The sequence below is a fragment of the Loxodonta africana genome, chromosome 22 (assembly GCF_030014295.1).
Source record: "Loxodonta africana isolate mLoxAfr1 chromosome 22, mLoxAfr1.hap2, whole genome shotgun sequence".
NCBI classification, from domain to species: Eukaryota; Metazoa; Chordata; class Mammalia; order Proboscidea; family Elephantidae; genus Loxodonta; species Loxodonta africana.
In genome coordinates this window covers 32430921-32451351 of record NC_087363.1, presented here as the reverse complement: position 1 = coordinate 32451351, position 20431 = coordinate 32430921, and the positions used below count along the sequence as shown (strand labels likewise).

The window sequence follows — 20431 nt, the reverse complement described above, 5'->3', positions numbered from 1 at the left end:
CGCTTCTGCCAGATTAATTCCCACAGACTGAAAAGGCAGGAATGAAGGGTCTCCCACGGGACCTTGGCTCTGACAGTGGGTCGTCTGGCCTGTTGTATGGCAGGGTCTGCGGCATTATCATCCCCTGGAACTACCCACTCATGATGCTGTCCTGGAAGACTGCTGCCTGCCTGGCTGCTGGGAACACCGTGGTGATCAAGCCTGCCCAGGTGAGTCTGGGCCATCTGGACAGGGTCCTGGCTTGGGAGAGCATTAGGAACTCACCCTAAAAGGGGATAACAGAAGGGATTTTCCGGTCCCTCTGCCCACCTCAATACTGGTTTCTCCCCAAGGGGTGAAGGGGACTACTGATCACAGCTGGCCTTCCCAGTGGGCAGTCATGGCACTGGTTAAAAGTTGGAGCTACCTATATGCTAGCAGGGTGTTTTTCCTGCCCTGGTAGCTGAGAGGGCCTCGCCAGTAGAGTCACTAGGGTTGGGGTCACCTAGTGTGGTAACTTACGGTGTCACATTCCCCCATGGGCCTACTCTCTTGGCACCAGCAGGGATCGTCGCTGGGGGCGCGGGCCAGGAACAGAGTGCCTGGGGGACCCCGGGCTTGGAACGAGGCTGGGTGAGCCAGCATAGAGCCGGCACGAGTTGGGGTGCACGTAGGAGCATGGGCTGACGCCTACCCTCTACACGCAGAGTCCGAGGGCAGTGTTGGAGCACAGCTTCGCACTTCGTGGGGTGTGGGGCTTGTGGGGGCACCTTGAGGGCAGCTCTGGGGCACCACTGGGCAGAAGGGGCCATGAGCGTTGCAGGCACCCCCTTGAGTGGCCGATAGGCCTCACCGCCTCCTCCTGGGCTGCACGGTGGAAACCCTGAACAAAAATTTTGTAGACAGTCATTTTGGGGTCATTCCCCCTGACAGTGTCACCTGGTGCGGTCTGCACCCCCCTCCCCACTCCCCCATAGTGACGTCACTGAGGCTAGCCACCCTTGGCTTGTGCCTGCTTGGGTGAGTAGAGGCAGAGGTTCCTCCCCAGATACCAGCACTCCCAACTGGAGAGAGTAGAGCCCTGCCTGATGTGCCTGCCTGGCCACACTCTCTAAGACAGTCCAGAGTATTCTATTAATAAAGCTGGTGCTGTCACCTCTTATTTGGATTCAGAGACCAAATGCTCCACAAAGTCGGCCGTCCAGCCTGAAGGCCTTGGTGGGAAAGCACAGCCTAGTCTTTATAAGGAAATGCACTTGGGCACATAGAGCCAAAGGGAAAACATTGTTGGGTGGTTTGAGTAGCAGAGGAACAACTCCGTTTTGTTTCCATGCCCGGGAGTAATAAGAATCACACGCAGACACAGAGAGAGGCAGCCCTGCCTTGGCATTGGGGGTTCTCCCAAACTCAGTGGGTGGTGGCAGCTAGGCAGTACCCATATCCCGAAGGCCTCATCTCACACCAGGGTGCTGGCAATTCTCATAGGAGAAGGCTGGCTTTTCTGAGAGGGGAGAGAAGGAAAGCTCCCTACAGGATGTCAGCCGGCAGACTTCTGAGCCCTGCTTAGGAGCTCCTACTGGACTCTGCCCTCCCTGAGGGCTTGGTGTGAGCAGATGAAGAAGAAATGAACACTGTGAAGGAAGGGGCTAAGGCCTGGCCAAGGGGCTGGAGTCCAATGATGAGAAAGAAGCTAGAAAGCCACCACAGATCAGTTGGCCCTTGTCCCCAGCTCCCAGCTGGAGCCGTGGGGGAAGCTGGCTGGGTTGGCAGTGCGACAATCTGGTGGGGCGTGGACAAGCCCTCTCTGGGGTGCTCCCTGGGCCCACAGTCCATAGCTGCTTCTCCCTGCTTGCTACTGAGGCTGCTGGGAGAGGACTGGGCAGGGAGGGAAGGCAGAGCTCTGCTTCTAAATCAGTCTGTCTTTACCCAATCTTCTTTCCTTTTCTTTTCCTAGGTGACCCCACTCACGGCCTTGAAGTTTGCAGAGCTGACAGTAAAGGCTGGCATCCCCAAGGGCGTGATCAACATCCTCCCTGGATCTGGTAAAGGCTGTGGGTGGGAGCATGGGTGTCAGGGGGATCTAGGGCTCCAGATGAAGGCAGGTACACTGGGTCAGAACAGGGCCTGCTGGGTACCTTACCTTGAGGGCCCAGCAACCTGGGACAAAGCCAGTGGAGTTGGCCAACCTAATAGAGAAGGAGGACCTCACCCATGGTGGGAACAAATCCCCGAATGTTTCTCATTTTTTGTATGCATATGTATGCTCTGGAATAAATTACCTATCTTTGGAATAATCTGCCCTTGAAAATCTGAGAGGATTTAACTGTAGAACATTCTAGGCTTAGAGCATTTGGAAAGGTTGTATGTTAATTGCTTTCGTAGTTTCTTCCATGGTTAGTGGTCCAGTGTATGGGAAGAGTTGTTCTTTTTTTTTTGTGTGTAGTTTTTTAAATATATTGGCATAGAGTTGTGTATAATAATTTTTATAATATGTTGATCTTTTTTACTCTCCTTCTGATTGTTAAGATATATCCTTTATGCTGTCTATTTTTTTCTCTCCTTTTTTAAATTGATTAAATTTCTTTTTTGTGCCCCCCAAAACAAATAAACAGCTTTTGGGTTAATTTACCCGTTCCTTTTTTTATTGTTTATCTGTTTTGTTTTTATTTTTTCTGCTTTTATCATTATTATTCCCTTACCTACTGAGTCCCTGTGCGTTTGTTTTATTTTATTTTTGGTACATTTTTGAGTGGAAAGCTTAGATCATTGATTTTTCTTTTTTATGGCTTAAATAAGGAAAGCATTTAGAGAGCCTTGGTGACACCTCTTACCTTTGATTGACCTTGTTATCATTATAAAATGTCCCTATTTATCTCTAGTAATTTTTTTGTTTTGTTTTAAAGTCTGTTTTGATTTAATTTCTTGCTCTCATAGATACCAGCTCCTCTTAATTGCTTACCCCCAAATCTCCATTGTTTTTGAGAGTGCCCTTGGACTTGAACTTCCCCTCAGTTTCAAATGAAGGCAGTTCCTTTGAGGAGAGCTCTCAGTTCTTTCCAGCAGCCTCTCCCTTTGGGTAAAATCTCTGAGCCACTCTTTGGGCACTGAGCCCTATGAACATCAAGTGCTAGGCTGATGAAATCCCAGTATTCTCAGCCTGCTGTGCCAGGGGTAGAGCCTCGGACTTGTATGTAGAGGAAGGGAACTCCCCTCCCCAAATCTCAGCCATACTCATCAGAAATTTAGCCTATGCAACTTGGGAGTTGCAACTGCCCCTCCTGGTGAGATATCATATCTCTTGATTGGGATCTGAGGGGAGAAGGGGCTCTATCTTCTTGTCCACACCTTCCTGGAGTGAAGCTTCCTTCCAGCTGCAAAGGAAAAAGGTGGTCAGCGGGGAGGGAGCAGGTAGGGGCTCAAGTGCCACAGACTCTCAGTCTTCTTACCTAGATATAGGAGATTTTCTTGAATAAATGTTTCTTCATGTGCTATATGCCCTTAGGACAATTTCCGGAGACTTTAAATGGTTGTTGTATTTTTGTCATTTTCACCAGTTATGTAGTTGCTTCCCTGGGGCTCCTCACATTGGCATTTCTGAAGTGCACTCCTACATCACATCTTTTGAATAGATTGTGCTCATGTTTTTGTTATTTCTAAATAAGATGTTTCAACTGTATTTTGGATCTCTTCTCTGACCCAGTAAGAAAGGAGATTAAAACATTTCTTAGTGTTTTTTTGTTCGTTTGTCTATAATTTTGCTCTTATAGTTTTATTATACCATGATCAGAGATTTTATTATGTCATTGCCATCGAGCTAATTCCAACCCATAGAGACCCTACAGCCTGTAAAATTTCTGCTTTCTAAAATGGAGAATTTCCTTATGATCTGATATGCGATACTTTTCTGTAAACATTTTTTAGATAGCCTAAAACAATTATTTTTAACAGGGAGGTAGTGGAATGGGGTTAGTGTCAGAATCCCTTGTTGAGCTTTAAATTTCTAGAGACAGAGGATGGAAAGGTCCCACTCCAAGCCTACTGAAACAGAACCTTCACAGGCTGGGCCTGGGCACGTGCAGTTTTAAAAGCTTGGGCTTGGGGGAACCGTGGAGATGGAGGGAACAGATAGAGATAGGAGCACCAGGACTGGCTGGTTAATGGGACGTGGGAAGTGAGGTGTCAGGAATGACTCCCAGGTTCTTAACATGAGGGCCTGTTTTATTGAAATGGAGAGCCCTAGAGGAGGATCAGGTGTGAGGAAAAGACTAAGTCTTCAATTTCAAGTACGTTGAATTTGAAGACATTCAAGTGGAGATGTCAAGTGGGCAAGTTCTTGGGTGAGGCCTGCGCTGCCTTTCTGTACCACACTGACAACTGGCCTGGATCCCAGTGGAGCTTAGCTGGAGCTACAGATTTAGGGGATGAGTGCATAAAGGTGTTATTTGAAGACTTGGGCCTGGCTGAGATCAGCTGAAGAGACAGTGTAATTGAGAAGAGGGCCCAGGATGGAGCAGGAACACTTGGGTATTTTAAGGTTGGATAGAGGAAAAGCAATGAGCAATGAGATGGAAAAAGGGAGTCAAGAAGTAGGTGGGAAATAAGGAGAGTACAGAAGCAGAAGCCAAAAGAGGAAAGAGTTATCAGAAGGGAAAGATTAAATCAGAGGAGGTGTTGAGTCTACGTGGAGGCAATGCCAGGGAAGCCCGCCCTGAAGTGGCATTGAAATTGAGGCCTGAGAGCTGGACAGGATTTAGCCTCGTGGGGTGGTGGGGGGTGTGCAGGGCACTGAGTGGCCTGAGGGGGGCATGGGGTGGGATGGGTCATGAGCCAAGCTTCCCAAGGCCCACTCCTCTCCCAGGCAGGCTCAACCCGAGAGGATAGGCCTTTGTAGTCTGTGATGCTCAGGACACCACTTCCCCATAGGCCTGGCCAGGCATCCTTGTGTCTCTGCTGGGGACCCTGAGAGCAGAAAGACTGTGTGACCTCCCCAGTAGGTGGGAAGTCACGTGGGGAACAACGAGCCATATGCTTCAATGGCACTAGGCCCAAGAAGCACAGCAGAGCTCTGGCCCTCTGAGCATGCACATGTGAGGGCTGGGCACACGCCTCCCCACCCAGCACAACGAAGGCCACCCTAACTGCCGCCCACCCCTACTCCACAGGCTCCCTGGTTGGCCAGAGACTCTCGGACCATCCTGATGTGAGGAAAATTGGGTTCACAGGTTCCACAGAGGTGGGAAAGCATATCATGAAAAGGTATGTGCCTGGGGAAGTGGGGAGAGGCCATGCTTGGCCCTAGAAACTCTGACCTCGGGTTACAGTGTCTGGAAGTGGATAATGTCGTCATGTGATCTGGATTGTGCTTCCCAAACTTGAATGCGTGCAGATTCTGTGTGGTGTGAGGGCTGAGATTCTGCATTTCTTGCAAGCTCTTTGGTGAGGCCTGTGCTGCTTGCTCTGAGGATCACAATGAGATCAATGAGGGTCTGTGCATGGATCCACGAGACTGTGAGTGTAACATACACACCAGATTTTGAAAACTTAAAACCAAACCCATTGCCAATGAGTCAATTCTGACTCATACCGGCCCTATAGGGCAGAGTAAAACTGCCCCACAGAGTTTCCAGGGAGCAGCTGATAGATTCTAGCTGCCAACCTTTTGGTGAGCAGCCACTCTTAACTGCTGTGCCATCAGGGCTTCTTTGAAAATTTAGCATGAAAAAAAATGTTAAGTATTTCATTAATGATTTTTATAGTGATTCAAGTTGAAATGATAACTTTTTTATATATTGAGTTATATAAAATATATTATTAAAGTCAATTTCACCTGTGATTGAGCAGCACTGATCTAGAACATCTCATCTTTTATTCCTGGGACTTTGGCCTCAACAACTGGGGTTATACTTCTGCCTCTGTCGCTCATTCAGGATGTGATCTGAGCCAAGTCACCTCCTCTCCAGTCCTCAGTTTCCCCATCAGTTCAGTGAAAGTAGTTTGCTGGATTCTGTGGCTCTGGTCTGCATAGCAGAAGAAGAGGAGGAAGTAGGGCAGCTGGGAGGCTCTGTAGCTTCATCTTCTCAGAATCAGGGAGCCAAGGCCTCCTGAGCAGAGGCCCCTCCCCATGTGTGCCCCCCAAAGCCAGTGCTGGCCGGGTGACAGAGCACCCCTCAGAAGACAGTTTAAAGTGCATTTCTTGCCTGTTGATGTGTCGTGAAGGAAACTCCAGCCTCTTTCTACAAATGAGACAATGAAGCTTTTGCAACCATCACGGCTGCAACAACTGGGTGATGATTCTGTTGTTGAGTTTTCCATCCAGCAACATTTATTGAATGCTAGCTGCATGCCAGGCGCTGTTCTGGGCCCTAGGAATACAGCAGGGAGGAACAGAGACACAGCCCTGCCCTGGGGGATGACACCCAAGCATAGGGAGAAAAAAAAAATTTTTTTTTTTTTAAGAGTCAGACAATAAATGCACACCCAGCTCAGGGAACAGGGGAGAAAGTATGCAGTGGAGGGAGGTGGGAAACACAGCAGGCACCCTGGGAAGGTGATACTTGAGCAGAAATGTGAAGGAAGCAAGGAGCTGAGGTGTGCAGGCATTTGAGGGAAGAGCCATTCAGATGAAGAGGGATGGGGGGAGGCAGAGTGGGAAGGGGGGCAGTAAGAGCAAGGCCCTGAGTTGGGAGCATACCTGGGTGTGGGGAAAGAGTGATCCAGGGGAGAGGGAAGGGGAAATCAGCAGTGACAGAGGAAGGGAGGGCACTGGGGGTGTGGTGGCCAGTTTCCATCTGACTCCCTCCATTCTGAAGCATACTGTGGATCTGCCCTGGGGTCTCCACCTGGGAGGCCTCCTGAGCTCATCCCACACCAATCCCTCTGCTCCTTCCAGCTGTGCCCTAAGTAACGTGAAGAAGGTCTCCTTGGAGCTGGGTGGAAAGTCACCCCTTATCATCTTTGCTGACTGTGACCTGAACAAGGCTGTGCAGATGGTGAGGGCAGGCCTGGAGGAGGCCGACTGGGTGGAGGGGTGGTGCACCTTTCTCTGATTCCACAATAAAACTTGGCACATTCCACAAAACCTCAAATGTGAAATAGCCCGTGGGGTCACCACAAGAGTAGCATGGTAGGAAGGGGGCCACGAAGCAAGGAATGACATGTGTCCCTCCAAAAAGTAATCCCCAAGATGTACAAATCCCTGAATCAGACACAGTCCCTGGAAATGGGACACATAAACCATGGTGCTCTGTTCTGAAACAAATATGGTGACACTTTCTGTCCCATAGCAAAGCAAGCCAGAATGTTGAGCAGGACTACAAACAGCAACTCTGTTGCCTATGTCCTCCCACTCCCACGCCTGATCAGCTCCCCCACTTTCTAGCTGGGAAGCCTTGGACAAGTCACTTAACCTTTCTGGCCTCAGTGCTCTGACCTGTACAATAGGAGTAATAACCATACAACCTTATGGGCTGTTATGGCGACTAAATGAATAAATATGGCTGCCAATGCCTGGCCCATGGCAGGGCCAAATACATGTTAATCGTTGTTCTTACCGTCACTGTTATTGCTTTTACTATGCTTTGGTCCCTCTCTCCACTCCTATTGGAGTCAACCAATAAGGCCACGTTCAACCACGTGCCCCAACAGACCCTACCTCCCCAAGTCACACTCTGTCTTGGAGGACAATATGACACCCTGGTGTGGATATGAAAGGGAGCACAGCCTCAATAGATGAGGAGACCAAGGAAGGCAAGACTAGGGTCTTGGCCCCAGGGCCAAGGCTGAAACCACTGCACCTCTGCCCTGAGCCACAGGCCTGGTCATGTCATGGGGGTGCTGCACAGTCCCCACTTCCAGGAGAGCCACTCCATCCAGAGCCACCTGCTCTGTCTTCCCCAACTTCCCAGACAGGTCTCCTGAGCTCACTGGTCCTCTTAGAGGACACTGGGACTGACTCCTGAAGAGGTTCCCTCAGGCCTTGCTGGACCGGAGTGTCCTTCCTGCCTTCATCCCTCCCTCTGTCCATCACCCTGCTGCTCCCACCATGACCGAACTGGCCTTGGCCCCTCAGGCTGACAAATGGTGGGCCACTCCAGGAAGCTCACCCAGTGTGCACGGAGGTCTCTGCAGCAGCCCTGGGGTCCACTGGCTCTGTTCCCAATTCCCTACAGCATGGACAGTGATGGTCAGGGCTCAGTTCTGCCGCCCTCTTGCAGGTGGCCTCATAGCCGCACCCTGTCACTTCTCGTTCCACTACTCAGGGTGAAGGGAGCCCTGCATGGCATCTGCACGCCAGTGCCAGCAAGCCTGGTATGTGGCGGGTTGTCAGCACATGGTGTGCGTACCCTCCCCTGTAAGAAGGGTTCCCTGAGCCCATGTGGGGCCCTAATCCAGCACTATGCCCATGCACCACAGGGGATGAGCTCTGTGTTCTTCAACAAAGGAGAGAACTGCATTGCGGCTGGCCGGCTCTTCGTGGAGGACTCCATCCATGACCAGTTTGTGCAGAAAGTGGTAAGTCTTGCCTGCCGCAGGATCTCAGAGCTGCTGGTTCACCTGGACAGTGGCCTGAGGTAGAGGTCATGGTGGGAGGGCTGGGGCAGGAGGGCTTGTGTTCCACCCTCAGGAGCACTGTTCACCAGGGTCAGGTGACCCTGGGGGAAGTTGTTCTAAGTCTTTATTATTTCAACAAGCAACAGCAACTTAGCTCCAGTGGACGTAACCAAAAGGCGAATGTCTTATGTCGGGGCTCTGGACAGAAATTGAGGTGCAAGTGCAAACAAGCTCCTGGGGAGGCCTGTGAGGGCGGGGGTGAGGTGGGACAAGACAGGAGAGAGGCAGAGGCAAGGACATGGTCTCAGGTGAGTCTAGAACCACTGGGGCTCCAGAGCCTGACTTACACTGCAGGAGCATACCCCTTGGTCAAGGCCCTGTCCTTTGTTCCCCGTATCAGTCAGTTATTGACTATGGGCTGTCCACAAGTGCAGGAGGGAGCACCCATCGGTGGAGGGCAATTCTCCAGAGACGAATTCTCACATCACCGGGGGAGAGGGAGGCCCCACAGGTAAAGGGGACCTGGGTGGGGCACCAAACAGCATCCCCACTGGATTTACTGGTTTATTTAACCAAATCCCAGAAGAGCATGTGAGGCTGGTGTCGGGGACCGTGAATCTTCACCTACATCCCAGGAATGTCCTTAATGTCTGTCTCCTCAGTTTCTCTATGGGAGGGCTTCATTCTTTCTAATCAGCCTCAAAACATGGTGGGGGCTCTAACTTTACATCCATACAACATAGGCCCAGAGAGGGAACTAAGTATCCCCACCTACTCTGTGAAAAGAAGTGGTGGGGAAGGATGGTGGTTGACATGACGTGGGTCCCTGATCCATCAGTGACCCCAGGGGGTGAGGAACTCTGAGCAGAATCTGATTCCAGCAGATGTGCTTAGGAGGTCAGGAAAAAGACAGCATTGTTCTGAGCTGTCCTTAGGGCGGGAGGGTGTTAGGAAAGAGCTCCTGAGAAGAGGGCTTGGTACTGGAGCTTGAATAATGGGCAAAAATACAAAGGCAGTGTGGAAAGAAGGGTTTTCTAGAAAGGCGTGTAACAATTAGCTTTTGCTGTGTAACAAACTACCTCAAAACTTAGTGACTTGGAATAACAGCTGTTTGTTTAGCTCACTATTCCTGGCTCGGCAGTTCAAATCCATCAGCCACTCCTTGGAAACCCTATGGGGCAGCTCTACTCTGTCCTGTAGGGTTGCTATGAGTCGGAATTGACTCAACGGCAGTGGGTTTGGTTTTTGGCTTGATTATGGGCTAGTGCCTGACCCCCCTGACCTTGCTTATGCACCTGCAGTTAGTGGCCAGGTCTTCTGGGGCTGGTGGGTCTCAGTGGCTCAGTGATGTCTTGGTTTCCCTGAGCTGCCATAACAAAATACCACAAAGTGGGTGGCTTAAAATTACAGAAATTTACTTTCTCACGGTTCTCGATGCTAGCAGTCCAGACCCAGTACATCAGTCCTTCTGATTCCTTTCAAAGGCTCTGGGAGACAAACTGTCCATACCTCTCCTAGCTTCTGGTAGTTGCTAGCAATCCTTGGCAGTTTTTTGCTGCTTCTGGATGCATCTGCCTCTACTGTTTGAATCAAAAGGTCAGCAGGTTGAATCCACCAGCTGCTCCTTGGAAACCTTATGGGGCAGTTCTGCTCTGTCCTATAGGATCACTATGGGTTGTAATTGACTTGACAGCAGCTGGTTTTTTAAGAAGGGACTAGGATTAGGACCCACCCTACTCTGGTATGATGTGGTTAACTGATAACATCTGCAAAGAAAAAGATTATTTCCCCAAACAAGGTCACATTCACAGGTACAGGGGTTAGGACTTCAGCATATCTTTTTGGGAAACACAATTCAAGCCATAACAATGGGGACAGCACATTTTGTTCCATGTGGTTCTTCTTTCTCCATTTGTTCAGTGGCAGGGGTCCCAGGACTGAAAGTAGAAGTTTCAGGGCCTCTTGAGGCATTGGCTTAGAAGCTGCCACATTGTATTGCCAAAGCCAGCCACAGGCCAACCAGATTCAAGGAGTGGAGAAATAGGCTCCAACTCTTGATGGGGGAGCTGCAAAGAAAGGTGTCCATTTTTATAGCCTCCCAAAGTTAGGGAGTTGACCAGCCTGGCTGAGCTATCCTGTCTCTGTGACAAGGCGCAGCACAGAGCTCGACCTGAGGGCAACCCCAGAGCTGGTTGGAGAGAAGGTAGGCACAGAGGTGGTCCCTGAGCAGGCTGTGGTTGGGTGAGACTGGAGCTCGGCAGGCAGTGGTTCTCCTCAGGGGTCTGCAAGTGAGTTGCCAGGTGACAGCAGGAGCCAGAATCCCAGGGACAATTCTCAGGGAAAAGGCAGATGAAGACAGTGAGATAGGCATCCAGGAGAGTGGGTGAGGGGCTCCCTGCATCGTGGGGAGCCTGGGGGACAGCATGGGCCCCCAAGGCAGGGGCAGAGGACAGACAGCAAGCAAGGGGCTTGGTACCAGGATGGGGACTCCTTCCACAAGACCTGGTGGGAAGGGGCAGAAGGCGGTCCTGGGGTGCTTGGCTCCCTCCTGCATCAAATTAGGGTTTGTAGGGAGGGGAAAGAATGGTCCTGCTGTGAGAGTGGAGGAGGCCACTGAATCCTGATAGTGGTGTGGCCTGAATGACAGCAGAGATGACCTTGTGTGAGTTCATACAGGAAGTAGGAGGAAACTGAGGAAGGAGCCTGGGAGAGAGATGGCGAAGTGGGAGAGGCTGTCTCTAGCCTGAATCCTGGAAGATTCAGAGTCAGCCTCCCACTGATTATGTGCACCTAAGTGCTTTTTCCTCACACATCCTCCCAAGTCTCAATTTATTCTGTAACTCTCCCCATTCCAGGCTCCAGAACGGTTAAGTAATATCTTCTGTCACATCCCTTGAGGAGACCCTGGTCAGCATCTTTAGCTGACAGGAAGTAAAGCCTAATGTTTGTGTTGGCTGAGGCAAGACAGAAGGCTCCCTGGAGGAGGGGGCTTTGAAGATGGGTTTTGAAGCAGGCAGAAATGGGAGGCAGAGTGGGTGAGATCCAGACTCAGGCCTCTCCTCTCCACTCTACCTTGTCCCTCTTTGTCCCCACGGTGTTGCTCATCCTAGAGCCCCCAGTACAGATACTTTCTTTCACTCTGACCTCCCTCAGGCTGAGCCCCTACTCCATGGAGCTGGGTGTAAACCCACACCGTCTCCCATCTCTGCGCACCAGTCATAGACACCTTCTTCTCTTCTCCACTCATCCACATCCCTGGCCAGCCCCACTTCCCAGTCACCTGACTCTAGGCTGTGTCTCTCTTGGGGGTGCTTATACCTTTGCACACAGGATATATTTGGAGACAAGCCTGGAAGGCAGGTTTAAAGCCAGGCTACAGAAGGTGCTGACTGCCAGGATGGGGAGTATGGACCTTCCCAGGAGCCAGTGCTCAGTCCCAGAGCATGAAATGGGGGAGGTGCCAGGTGATGACCACTGTCAGAAATGATGCTGACAAGGGGGGCTTTCCACAGGTAGAAGAGGTGAAGAAGATGAAGATTGGGAACCCGTTAGACCGAGACACCAACCACGGGCCTCAGAACCACCAAGCCCACCTCAAGAAGCTGCTTGAATACTGCCAGTGTGGTGTGAAGGAGGGGGCCACACTGGTCTGTGGTGGGAATCAAGTCCCTCGGCCAGGTCAGTTGGACACGCCTGCAAGTATAATGGCTCTGGTTTCTTGCCCAGCTCCAGTGAGATTTCTGAAGGCTGGGTACCCGTACAGTCAGGCACCCAGGACCCAGGCCTCACCTGGAGATCTTGGATGGGATAGACCATGGATATATAGGTGCCTGGCAGGCCCAGGTATGGGAATAACAAGGTGAAATTACCAAAATGGAAAATCTTACTCAGTGCTGATTTTCATCTTTATTGTTTTGAGCTTTGATTTACTATCCAAGAAATTCTGTTCTCCCATGAATTCCACGACACTTAATTTCTTGGTTTTCTTCCAACCTCTTTGGCCATTACTTCTCATCAATTGCTCTTTGCTGGAAACTCCCTCTGCATCTGTCCCTTGAATGTTGTTATATCCAAAGATCCATCCTTCGCTTGGTGCTGTTCTCATGGTAGACACTTTACCTGGATGATCTCATGCTCTCCATGGCTCAGTTTCTCCCAAATATATGCCTCTAGGCTCCACCACACCCAGACCTCCTGACCACATAGTTAGCTGCCTACTGGACACCTCCACCCAGACTCTTCACACTCAGAGTATAAGAAATCCATCTCCTCCACACGGTGCCCCCAATCCCATCCTGCCCCTGGACACAAACCTGCTTCTCTAGAATCCTGTCTCTAATCATGTTACCCAAGCCGGAAGACAGGAGCCACAGGAGTGAACTATTGTGTTTCCTCCTTGTAAGAATGTATACTCCATCAGAGCAGGCTCCACTTCTTTCTTTTCCCCATATACCCTGTGTGCCTAACATGAAGCCTCACACAGAGTAGATGCACAATCAACTTGATGGAACCAAGGAGGGAAAAAAAGAGTGAATCCTAGACTCCTCCCTTTCCTTGATCCACCATTTTTCTTTGATTGCCTGATTCTGTTAAAACCAGAACAGTTTCTTGGCTCCTGCCTCTTTCACATCCCTGTCACCATTACACCAGCTCCCCTGCACCCTGGCTTGCCTGGGCCATTCCAGCAGCCTCCTGAGTGACCTCTTAAACCTCTAATCCTCTATTTATGCGACTGCCAGAGGTCTACTTTCATCTCCACCATTGTTAAAACACTGTAACAATTACCCATGCTCTTATGGCCTCAAGTTCAAACTATTCAACATCACATCCCACGTCCTTTATGGTCTGGTTCTAACTTGTTTGCCCTTGGCCAGTGTTCTGACTGTATTTAACTCTCTGTCTGAGTACTTCTCCTGTTTCCAGGCTCTCTATGCATTTGCCGTTCCTCTGCTTATCAGACCCTTTCTCTGTTTCTCTACCTGGTAAACTCCAAGTCATTATTCAGCTCAAGTGACATCTCCTTGGAGAAGTCTTCTTGATACCCTCAAGCACAGTCCACCCCTCTGTCCTAGGTTCTTGGTTTTTATAACCATTGTGTTTCCAACTCTTTATCCCCACAATCCCCCTTAGGCGAGGAGCAGTGTTTCTGTCAGGGTTGCAGCAGGATATGGGCAGTCTGGTGCCAAGGCTAATGGAAGGGAATATAACAAAGGCACTGTATGCAGAGGTATGAGCAGGGTTAAGGGAACTAATAGGATGGTGTGGCCCCAGGTACTAGGAAGAGTGTGGGCTCTTGTTTCCATCCCCTGAAGAGGCCTGAGGAGGGAGTGGAGTCACTGGAACCCCTCAAGGGTTAGAGCTGTAGAATGGGGGCTGCCACCTCTTGGCCAAACTCACCCAGAAGCCAGAAGGTTCAGGAGCCCGGCGTGCAGAGCAGGGCAGACTGAGTGGAGGATGGGTGGGGAGGGACAGAGAACAGCCACATGGTCCCCACTGGCACTCAGAAGGCAGGAGTGAATGACTGTTGAGTGAGTGAATGCTATACTACACGAACCAACATGTATTAGTACATAATTCACATCTTAAACATTGTAGTTTTAAAAATATGAACAATACAAAATGTTTTATTAATTGTATTACAAAGTTTTTTTTTTTATTTTTGTTTTCTAAAAATGAGATAGAGAAAATTTCATTTCTCTTGGTTTTCCCTAAGTCAGACAGAATTGAATCTCAGTCCAGAAAGCTCTCCGAGGGCCTCTGGGCCCCGCGTCTAGATAAGAAGTTGTCACAGAAAACATTTCTGTCCTCAGAGATGGCTTTGCCCCAGCCACCACAGCCTGTAAGGGTTGGCAGGCAGGGCTGGAGGAGGTGGTGGGCCTGGATATAAATCCCAGAGCCTGAGGCTGTATCCTGGTAGAAGGCTCTAGCGCCTCTACCTGTGGGTGTCAGCTTCCGGTGTCTGCAGTTTCCAGGAAGAAGGGAGCAGTCCCATGAGGTCCTGCCTGTCAGGACCGGTGTCCACAGCTCTGCTTCTGCTACCAATCTCCTCTATAGACTGTGGTACTGGGACGCAACAGGAGCTATCTGGGAGTCTACACTAGCCAAGGCATATGGATACTCATCCAGATTAAAAGTCATGAATAGAACTCAGGTCTTTTCATAGTTATGGGCTTTGGCACCGGACTTGGGTCCAAATCTCAGTTCTACTGTCTACCAGCTTTGTGAATTTTAGCCTCGTTTTCCTCAACAGCATTTAATTACAAGAGTTGTGAGGATTAAATGAAATAACATACCTGGGCATGAACGTCACTGCCTCACAGGTGTGATGTCAGCACCTTGAGTGTGTGGCTGCCCAGTGAGAGGGAGGCTGGGCGGGGGAGGGCCACACCCCACACACCCACACCTCTGTCTCCTCTGCAGGCTTCTTCTTTGAGCCCACCGTGCTGACTGATGTGGAGGACCACATGTTCGTAGCCAAGGAGGAGTCCTTTGGGCCCATCATGATCATCTCTCGGTTTGCTGATGGGTAAGGAACCCTGCTTATGTCTATTGAGATTCCACATGTTGTTGGGGTCTAAGTGTGAGTTCTGGGAGGTGGCCCATGATGTGGCCAGGAGGAGAGCTCAGAGTGGGGGAAGGCGGAGGGTGTGGAAGCAGCCTGGGCCCCCAGAGGGCTGATCAGCTCTGTGTTAACCACTGAGGTCTTTGATATATCCGTGAGGAAGAGCCCCCGATGACTCAGAGGGCTTCAAAGTTCTTCACTGTGAGCAAATGGCAATTTCCTTCCCACCTCCTCTTATGTTGCCGCTTTCTCCCTGTTTTTTTCTCAGTGTCTCTCATAGTGGGTTGGGTTGCTGCGTAATATACCACCTCAAAACTTAGTGCTTGAAATAGCAACAGTTATTTATATAATTCAGGGTCTTCGGTGCAGCCAGAGTTTGTGGGATGACCTGTCTCCCTCCATGCCATGTCTGGGCCTCAGTTGGGATGGCTGGGGCAGCTCCCTCATGCAGCCTCAGGGCCTCTCCACGTGTCTTCCCCCACATGGCAGCCTCTGAATAGCTTACATGGCACCTGGCTCCCCACAGGGTGTGGTCTAGGTGGGGGCTGCAAGGCTTTTGACAACCCAGCCTCAGAAATTTCAGAGCGTCATTGCCACCATGCTCTACTGGCAAGCCCTGCCTCACAGGGAGTGAACAGTGTCCATCGGGAGAGGAGCAAAGACTGTGGCCACATCTGCCCCCCTCCCCAGCTTCTCCTCAGGCTATTATTCTTCAGGACTGGCCCTTGTCTATATTGTGCCTTTGAGCAAGTTATAAATGGTACCTTATCTTCAGTATACTTCACTTTCAGCTGTCAAAATACTATTGAAATTATCATAATACACTGACTTTATTAGAATATGACACTTTATTGCCACCTACCAAGTGAATAGTGTGGTAAGTGTTCATACCTCTGGTGTCTGTAATGTGATGGCATCCCCTTGGACATGGTCTCTTGATAGGTGCCCAGCCCTGTGGCAGCCCTGAGTTCTGTGCCTTTGTATATGGGATGTAGATCCACCCAGCTCCCCTCCTGGGCTCCATTTCCCTGTCAGGGAAGGGAGGGGCTGGCCCTGGATTATCTCAAAGGGTCCTGTGCTGTCCATTTGTGGATTTGTAACCGCTCTCTCCTCGCTTTCATTCTTCATTCTTCTCTGTTCCACCCTTCTTTCTTCTCCATATTTACTTTAACCCTGGCAAGTTTTTTCTCTGACCCCTATCCTCTCTCCCTAAAGACTCAAGGACCAGTCTTCTGTGACAGGAAAGTTACAGTGGACCGAGCTCAACTTTGGACAGGATCGTGCTGGCCCTTCTGCCTCTCTAGGGGAACCACAGCTTCTTTGTGGGGCTTAGCATCCTGGGTCCAGGGGCTGGAGCCTCTAAACCTCCCTCAGGGATTTCTTTCTGGATATTCTTTGCAGTGACGTGGACACTGTGCTGTCTCGGGCCAATGCCACGGAATTTGGCTTGGCCTCTGGTGTCTTCACCAGGGACATCAACAAGGCCCTGTATGTCAGCGACAAGCTTCAGGCAGGCACAGTGTTCATCAACACTTATAACAAGACCGATGTGGCCGCTCCCTTCGGGGGCTTCAAACAGTCTGGATTCGGCAAGGATCTGGGTGAGTTCATTCTGCCTGCAAGGCTGCTTTAATTCATTCATTCATTCAACAAATATTTGTTAAAGCCCACTCTGCCAGGCACGGTTCCCAGGTGCTAGTGGTGCAGTGTTAAAGAAGACAGCTGTCAGCGTGCCTTTTTACAAGGAGAGACAAGCAATAGTCAAATCAGTGAACAGATGCTTCTAGAGAGAGCAGTGCAGAAAACCAAACCAAGTGATCTGGGAAAAGAGACTGGGAGGATGAGTTGAGTAGTGGCTGGAGGGGCCTCTCCAAGAGGTGACAACTGAGCTGAGCCCTGGGTGATGAGAACGAGTTAGCCATATAGAGCTGGGAAAGGGCTCCTGGCAGAGGGCACCACACAGGTCCCAAGGGGAGCAGAGAAGGCTGCAGCAGATAGAGCACACTGGGGAAGGGAAGGACTGGTAGGAGCAGAGGAGGCTGGGGAAGTGGGGGGCTAGGTCATGGAAGGCCCTAGGGGCCACGGTCAGGGACTTAGAGGTCACCCCAGGTGATAGGAAGCCGTGGCGGCTGATTGGCCCCAGGAATGGATAAGCAGTGTGAATGCCCCCAGCAACAGAGGCCACAGCAGCAGGGGGTCACGAGGTGCACAGACCAGGGTGCACACCTGCCTGGTGCTGTTTGCCAAGCAGAGCTCTGCTCCAGCATTCCTCCTTCTTAGGCTGCTCCATGACTGAGGCCCCACCCTGACCTCCCTGTCCTGCTACCTTGGAAGTCACGCCAGCTGAGGCTGGTCCCCCACAGCTCTCATGGCCAAGTCTGGCAAGGGCATCGAGGTCTGGGGAGGGGCACGTGCTGCCTCTTGGAAGCCTTGGTGTCTCTCTTCAGACCTCCTGTGACAGCTCAGGAACCTCAGGAAGGTTCAGGCTGAGGCTGGGGCCAAAGGGGAGTCACAACGTCATTTCCTTCCTCCCATCTTTCAAACTCTGCAGAAAACCCCAATGGTCCTGCGAAATGAACAGATGAACCCTGACACCACACCAACACCTGTGCACACAATGCCCATACAGAAATGTACACATGCCCACACACATGTGCCACAGAGACATGGCTCACACATATGCCTGATCCACACCACCCAGGCCCTCACACACCCATGTACACACTGGACACTTTGGCTTCTTCTGCTCTGTCCACCTCCTTCTCCTGCCTCCGCCCAGACCACTTCTCTGGCATCCACTATGGGAATCCATGGGCCCATGGTCATCCAGAAAAGGCTGCAGCTGCCAAGCCCCAAGGACCTGACCCCTGTCACTCATGACTCCCCAAGCCCCCATGCTCTCTCCCCCCTCCAGTCCCCTGTGTCCTGCAGAGAGCCAGCAGCCTCCTTGGAATGGAGCCCACCTGGGACAGGCCCGGAGACCCCAGGGGGAGCATGATGGCTGGCAGTAGCATTTGGGAATCATTCATAGATCCAGCCTCAGCTGCAGCTGGGGGAAGAGTCAAGGCTGGGGGAGGATGTGTTAGGGCTGGGAAAGTGTTAGAGCTGGGGGTGGGGGGCAGGACTGGGGGGAAGTACCAGGGCTGAGGGGAGGTGCCAGGGCTGGGGGAAGTTGCCAGGGCTGAGGGGGAGGTACTAGTGGTGGGGGGGAGGTACCAGGGCTGGGAGGTAGATGCCAGGGCTAGGGGTAGGAGTCAGTGGTGGGGTAAGTCTCAATGGTGGGGTTAGGTGCCAGGGCTATCATGCAGGTGCCAAGCTGGGGTGTGAGATGTCAGGGTTGGGGGTGAGGTGTCAGGGCTGGGGGTACCAGGGCTGGGGGGTAAGTGCCAGCAATGGAGAGTAGGTACCAGGGCTGGCGGTTAGATGCCAGAGCTGGGAGTGATATACCAGGGCTTAAGGATAGATACCAGCGCTGCAGAGGATGTGTCAGGGCTGGGGGGTGGTAGGTGTCAGAGCTGAGGGGCAGGTGCCAGGTGGCCCACGGTCCCCAGCCATCTGCCCAGTGCGCAACCACATGTCCCAGCTGAGTTCTGGGGCCTCGGGAGCCCTGTGAGGGTGCCTTTTCATATCACAGCTTGATCTGGAATTAGCTGGCAGGGAGCAGGGCGCAGAGGCTGAAGGGGAGAGAAGCTTGGGCTGGCCTGAGCATTAGGGGGACACCAGACCCCTGACTCCCCTCTGGTTGATGGGCTGCCCCCATCTGGAAGGATTTGGTTGGGGCTGAGGAAATGTCTGGGGTGGTTCCCTAGTTGGTGTCCCAGCTCCACCCTTATCAGCAGTGATGGCCTGGGTGAGGCCTCCCAGGCCTCAGGTTCTCATCTGTGAGTGGGGTTGAGTACTAGTGAGGCAATCTGTGTGCAGCACCCAGAACAATGCATGGCTCATAGCGGGGGTGCTGTCATGGTGGTGGTCTCAATGGTATGCTGTCTTGCAGGAGAGGCGGCCCTCAATGAATACCTGAGGATCAAGACGGTCACCTTTGAGTACTGAAGAAAGATCTCCATCTGAGAAAGTAGCCCCGCCTCAATGAGTCTGCCTCCTCCTCCTCCTCCACAGCCTGACCTGCCTTCTCTACGAAAAGCCCTGGGCCATCTCCTTGGGACCAGATGGCCTTCTCGCCTATACCTGGGTGCCCAGCACTGCCCCTGAGGCACACGGGAACCTCCTACCTCCACACCCTCCCATCTTCCCATCATAGGACACCCTCACATCCAGCCAGAAGCCACCCTGGCTAGGTGAGGAATGGCCCAGATTAGTGAAGGTACTGGCCACGGCAGCCTGTATCTGTCGCTCTCCCTCCGCCCTGGGGCCAATGAGGTCCAGGCCCACCAGTGACGTTGCTTGGCCTTAGAGAGCCAGGGTTCCCGGGGAGACACAGAGTCAGAAATGGTGTGTGCCAGCTCAGACCTCCAGAAAGCAGCCTCTGAGATGATGCTGGGGTGCAGGGGTCTGTAGGGGAGCACCTATGAAACTTCAAGGGGAAGGAAGCAGGAGAGCAGGGAAAACCTTGGTGGTAAAGCAGTTCACAACCCCTGCCCTCCAGAAGCCCTTGAGCAAAGGTGACCCATTGAAATCATGCCCACAGGCAGAATCACCAGACCCTGCACCTCTGCCAGAGGCTGTGACCCCAAGGGCACATGGACTGGAGGCTTCCAGGGAGCTGCACTCTCATAGCTGGGCAGGAACTCTTCCCCAGGAAGAACCGAGCAGTACCCCTGGCACCAGGCGGCAAGAAGGGGTAAAGGCCTGCCTGCCACACCCTCAGGAGCTCTCTGGCTGAGGCTGAGCAGGACAAGGGTAGGGCCAGGGAGATACCAGCCTTCCATGACAGGCAGCCACATTGGGCCACAACAGTGGGAACAGGTAAAGCTGGATGTGGCCACCACAGAGGTGGGCCTGTCTGCACCAACGGCAAGCTTCCTGCAAATCAGAGTCCTGGCAGGCCCTGCAGCCACCACTCAGGGAGCACTGGGTCCTGCCACTTTCACCAGGCCTTTGGTCCAGGCTGCCAGCTTCAGACCAGCCATGCCTTTGTTCTTGGCCAGGTGTCTTCTGTGTTTTCCTGTGGATTTCCCTCAGATGCTGGTGCCTTAGTGTCTTCTCCGGTGCGGGTCTCCGCTCCTTCCTGTGTCCTCTCACCCTTCCTAAGGCACCCCCCATGCATGGGTCCTCCCACACCCTGCAGCCCGACTCACCTGCTGCTGCCTCAGTTTCCCCTGCATTTTGGGGTCCCCCTGCTTGGCTCTCGCCCTTCCCATAGCTCTCCTGAAGGCCCTTCTC

The 20431-nt window shown here is 51.9% G+C and overlaps 1 protein-coding gene across 2 annotated transcripts in view; it reads left to right on the top strand.

The window, feature by feature from the left end:
• Nucleotides 1-19390, top strand: part of ALDH1L1 (aldehyde dehydrogenase 1 family member L1) — a 53618-nt gene extending 34228 nt beyond the window's left edge. For both annotated transcript variants that reach the window (XM_010589915.3, XM_003409723.4), the window contains 9 exons: nucleotides 104-209; nucleotides 1934-2021; nucleotides 5142-5235; nucleotides 6869-6968; nucleotides 8392-8490; nucleotides 12042-12207; nucleotides 14950-15055; nucleotides 16493-16692; nucleotides 19086-19390. In XM_010589915.3, coding sequence (XP_010588217.1) covers nucleotides 104-209; nucleotides 1934-2021; nucleotides 5142-5235; nucleotides 6869-6968; nucleotides 8392-8490; nucleotides 12042-12207; nucleotides 14950-15055; nucleotides 16493-16692; nucleotides 19086-19141 — 1015 coding nt within the window. In that variant the 3' untranslated portion in view covers nucleotides 19142-19390. The remainder of the gene's footprint in view (nucleotides 1-103; nucleotides 210-1933; nucleotides 2022-5141; nucleotides 5236-6868; nucleotides 6969-8391; nucleotides 8491-12041; nucleotides 12208-14949; nucleotides 15056-16492; nucleotides 16693-19085) is intronic.
• The last annotated feature ends 1041 nt before the right edge of the window (nucleotides 19391-20431 follow it).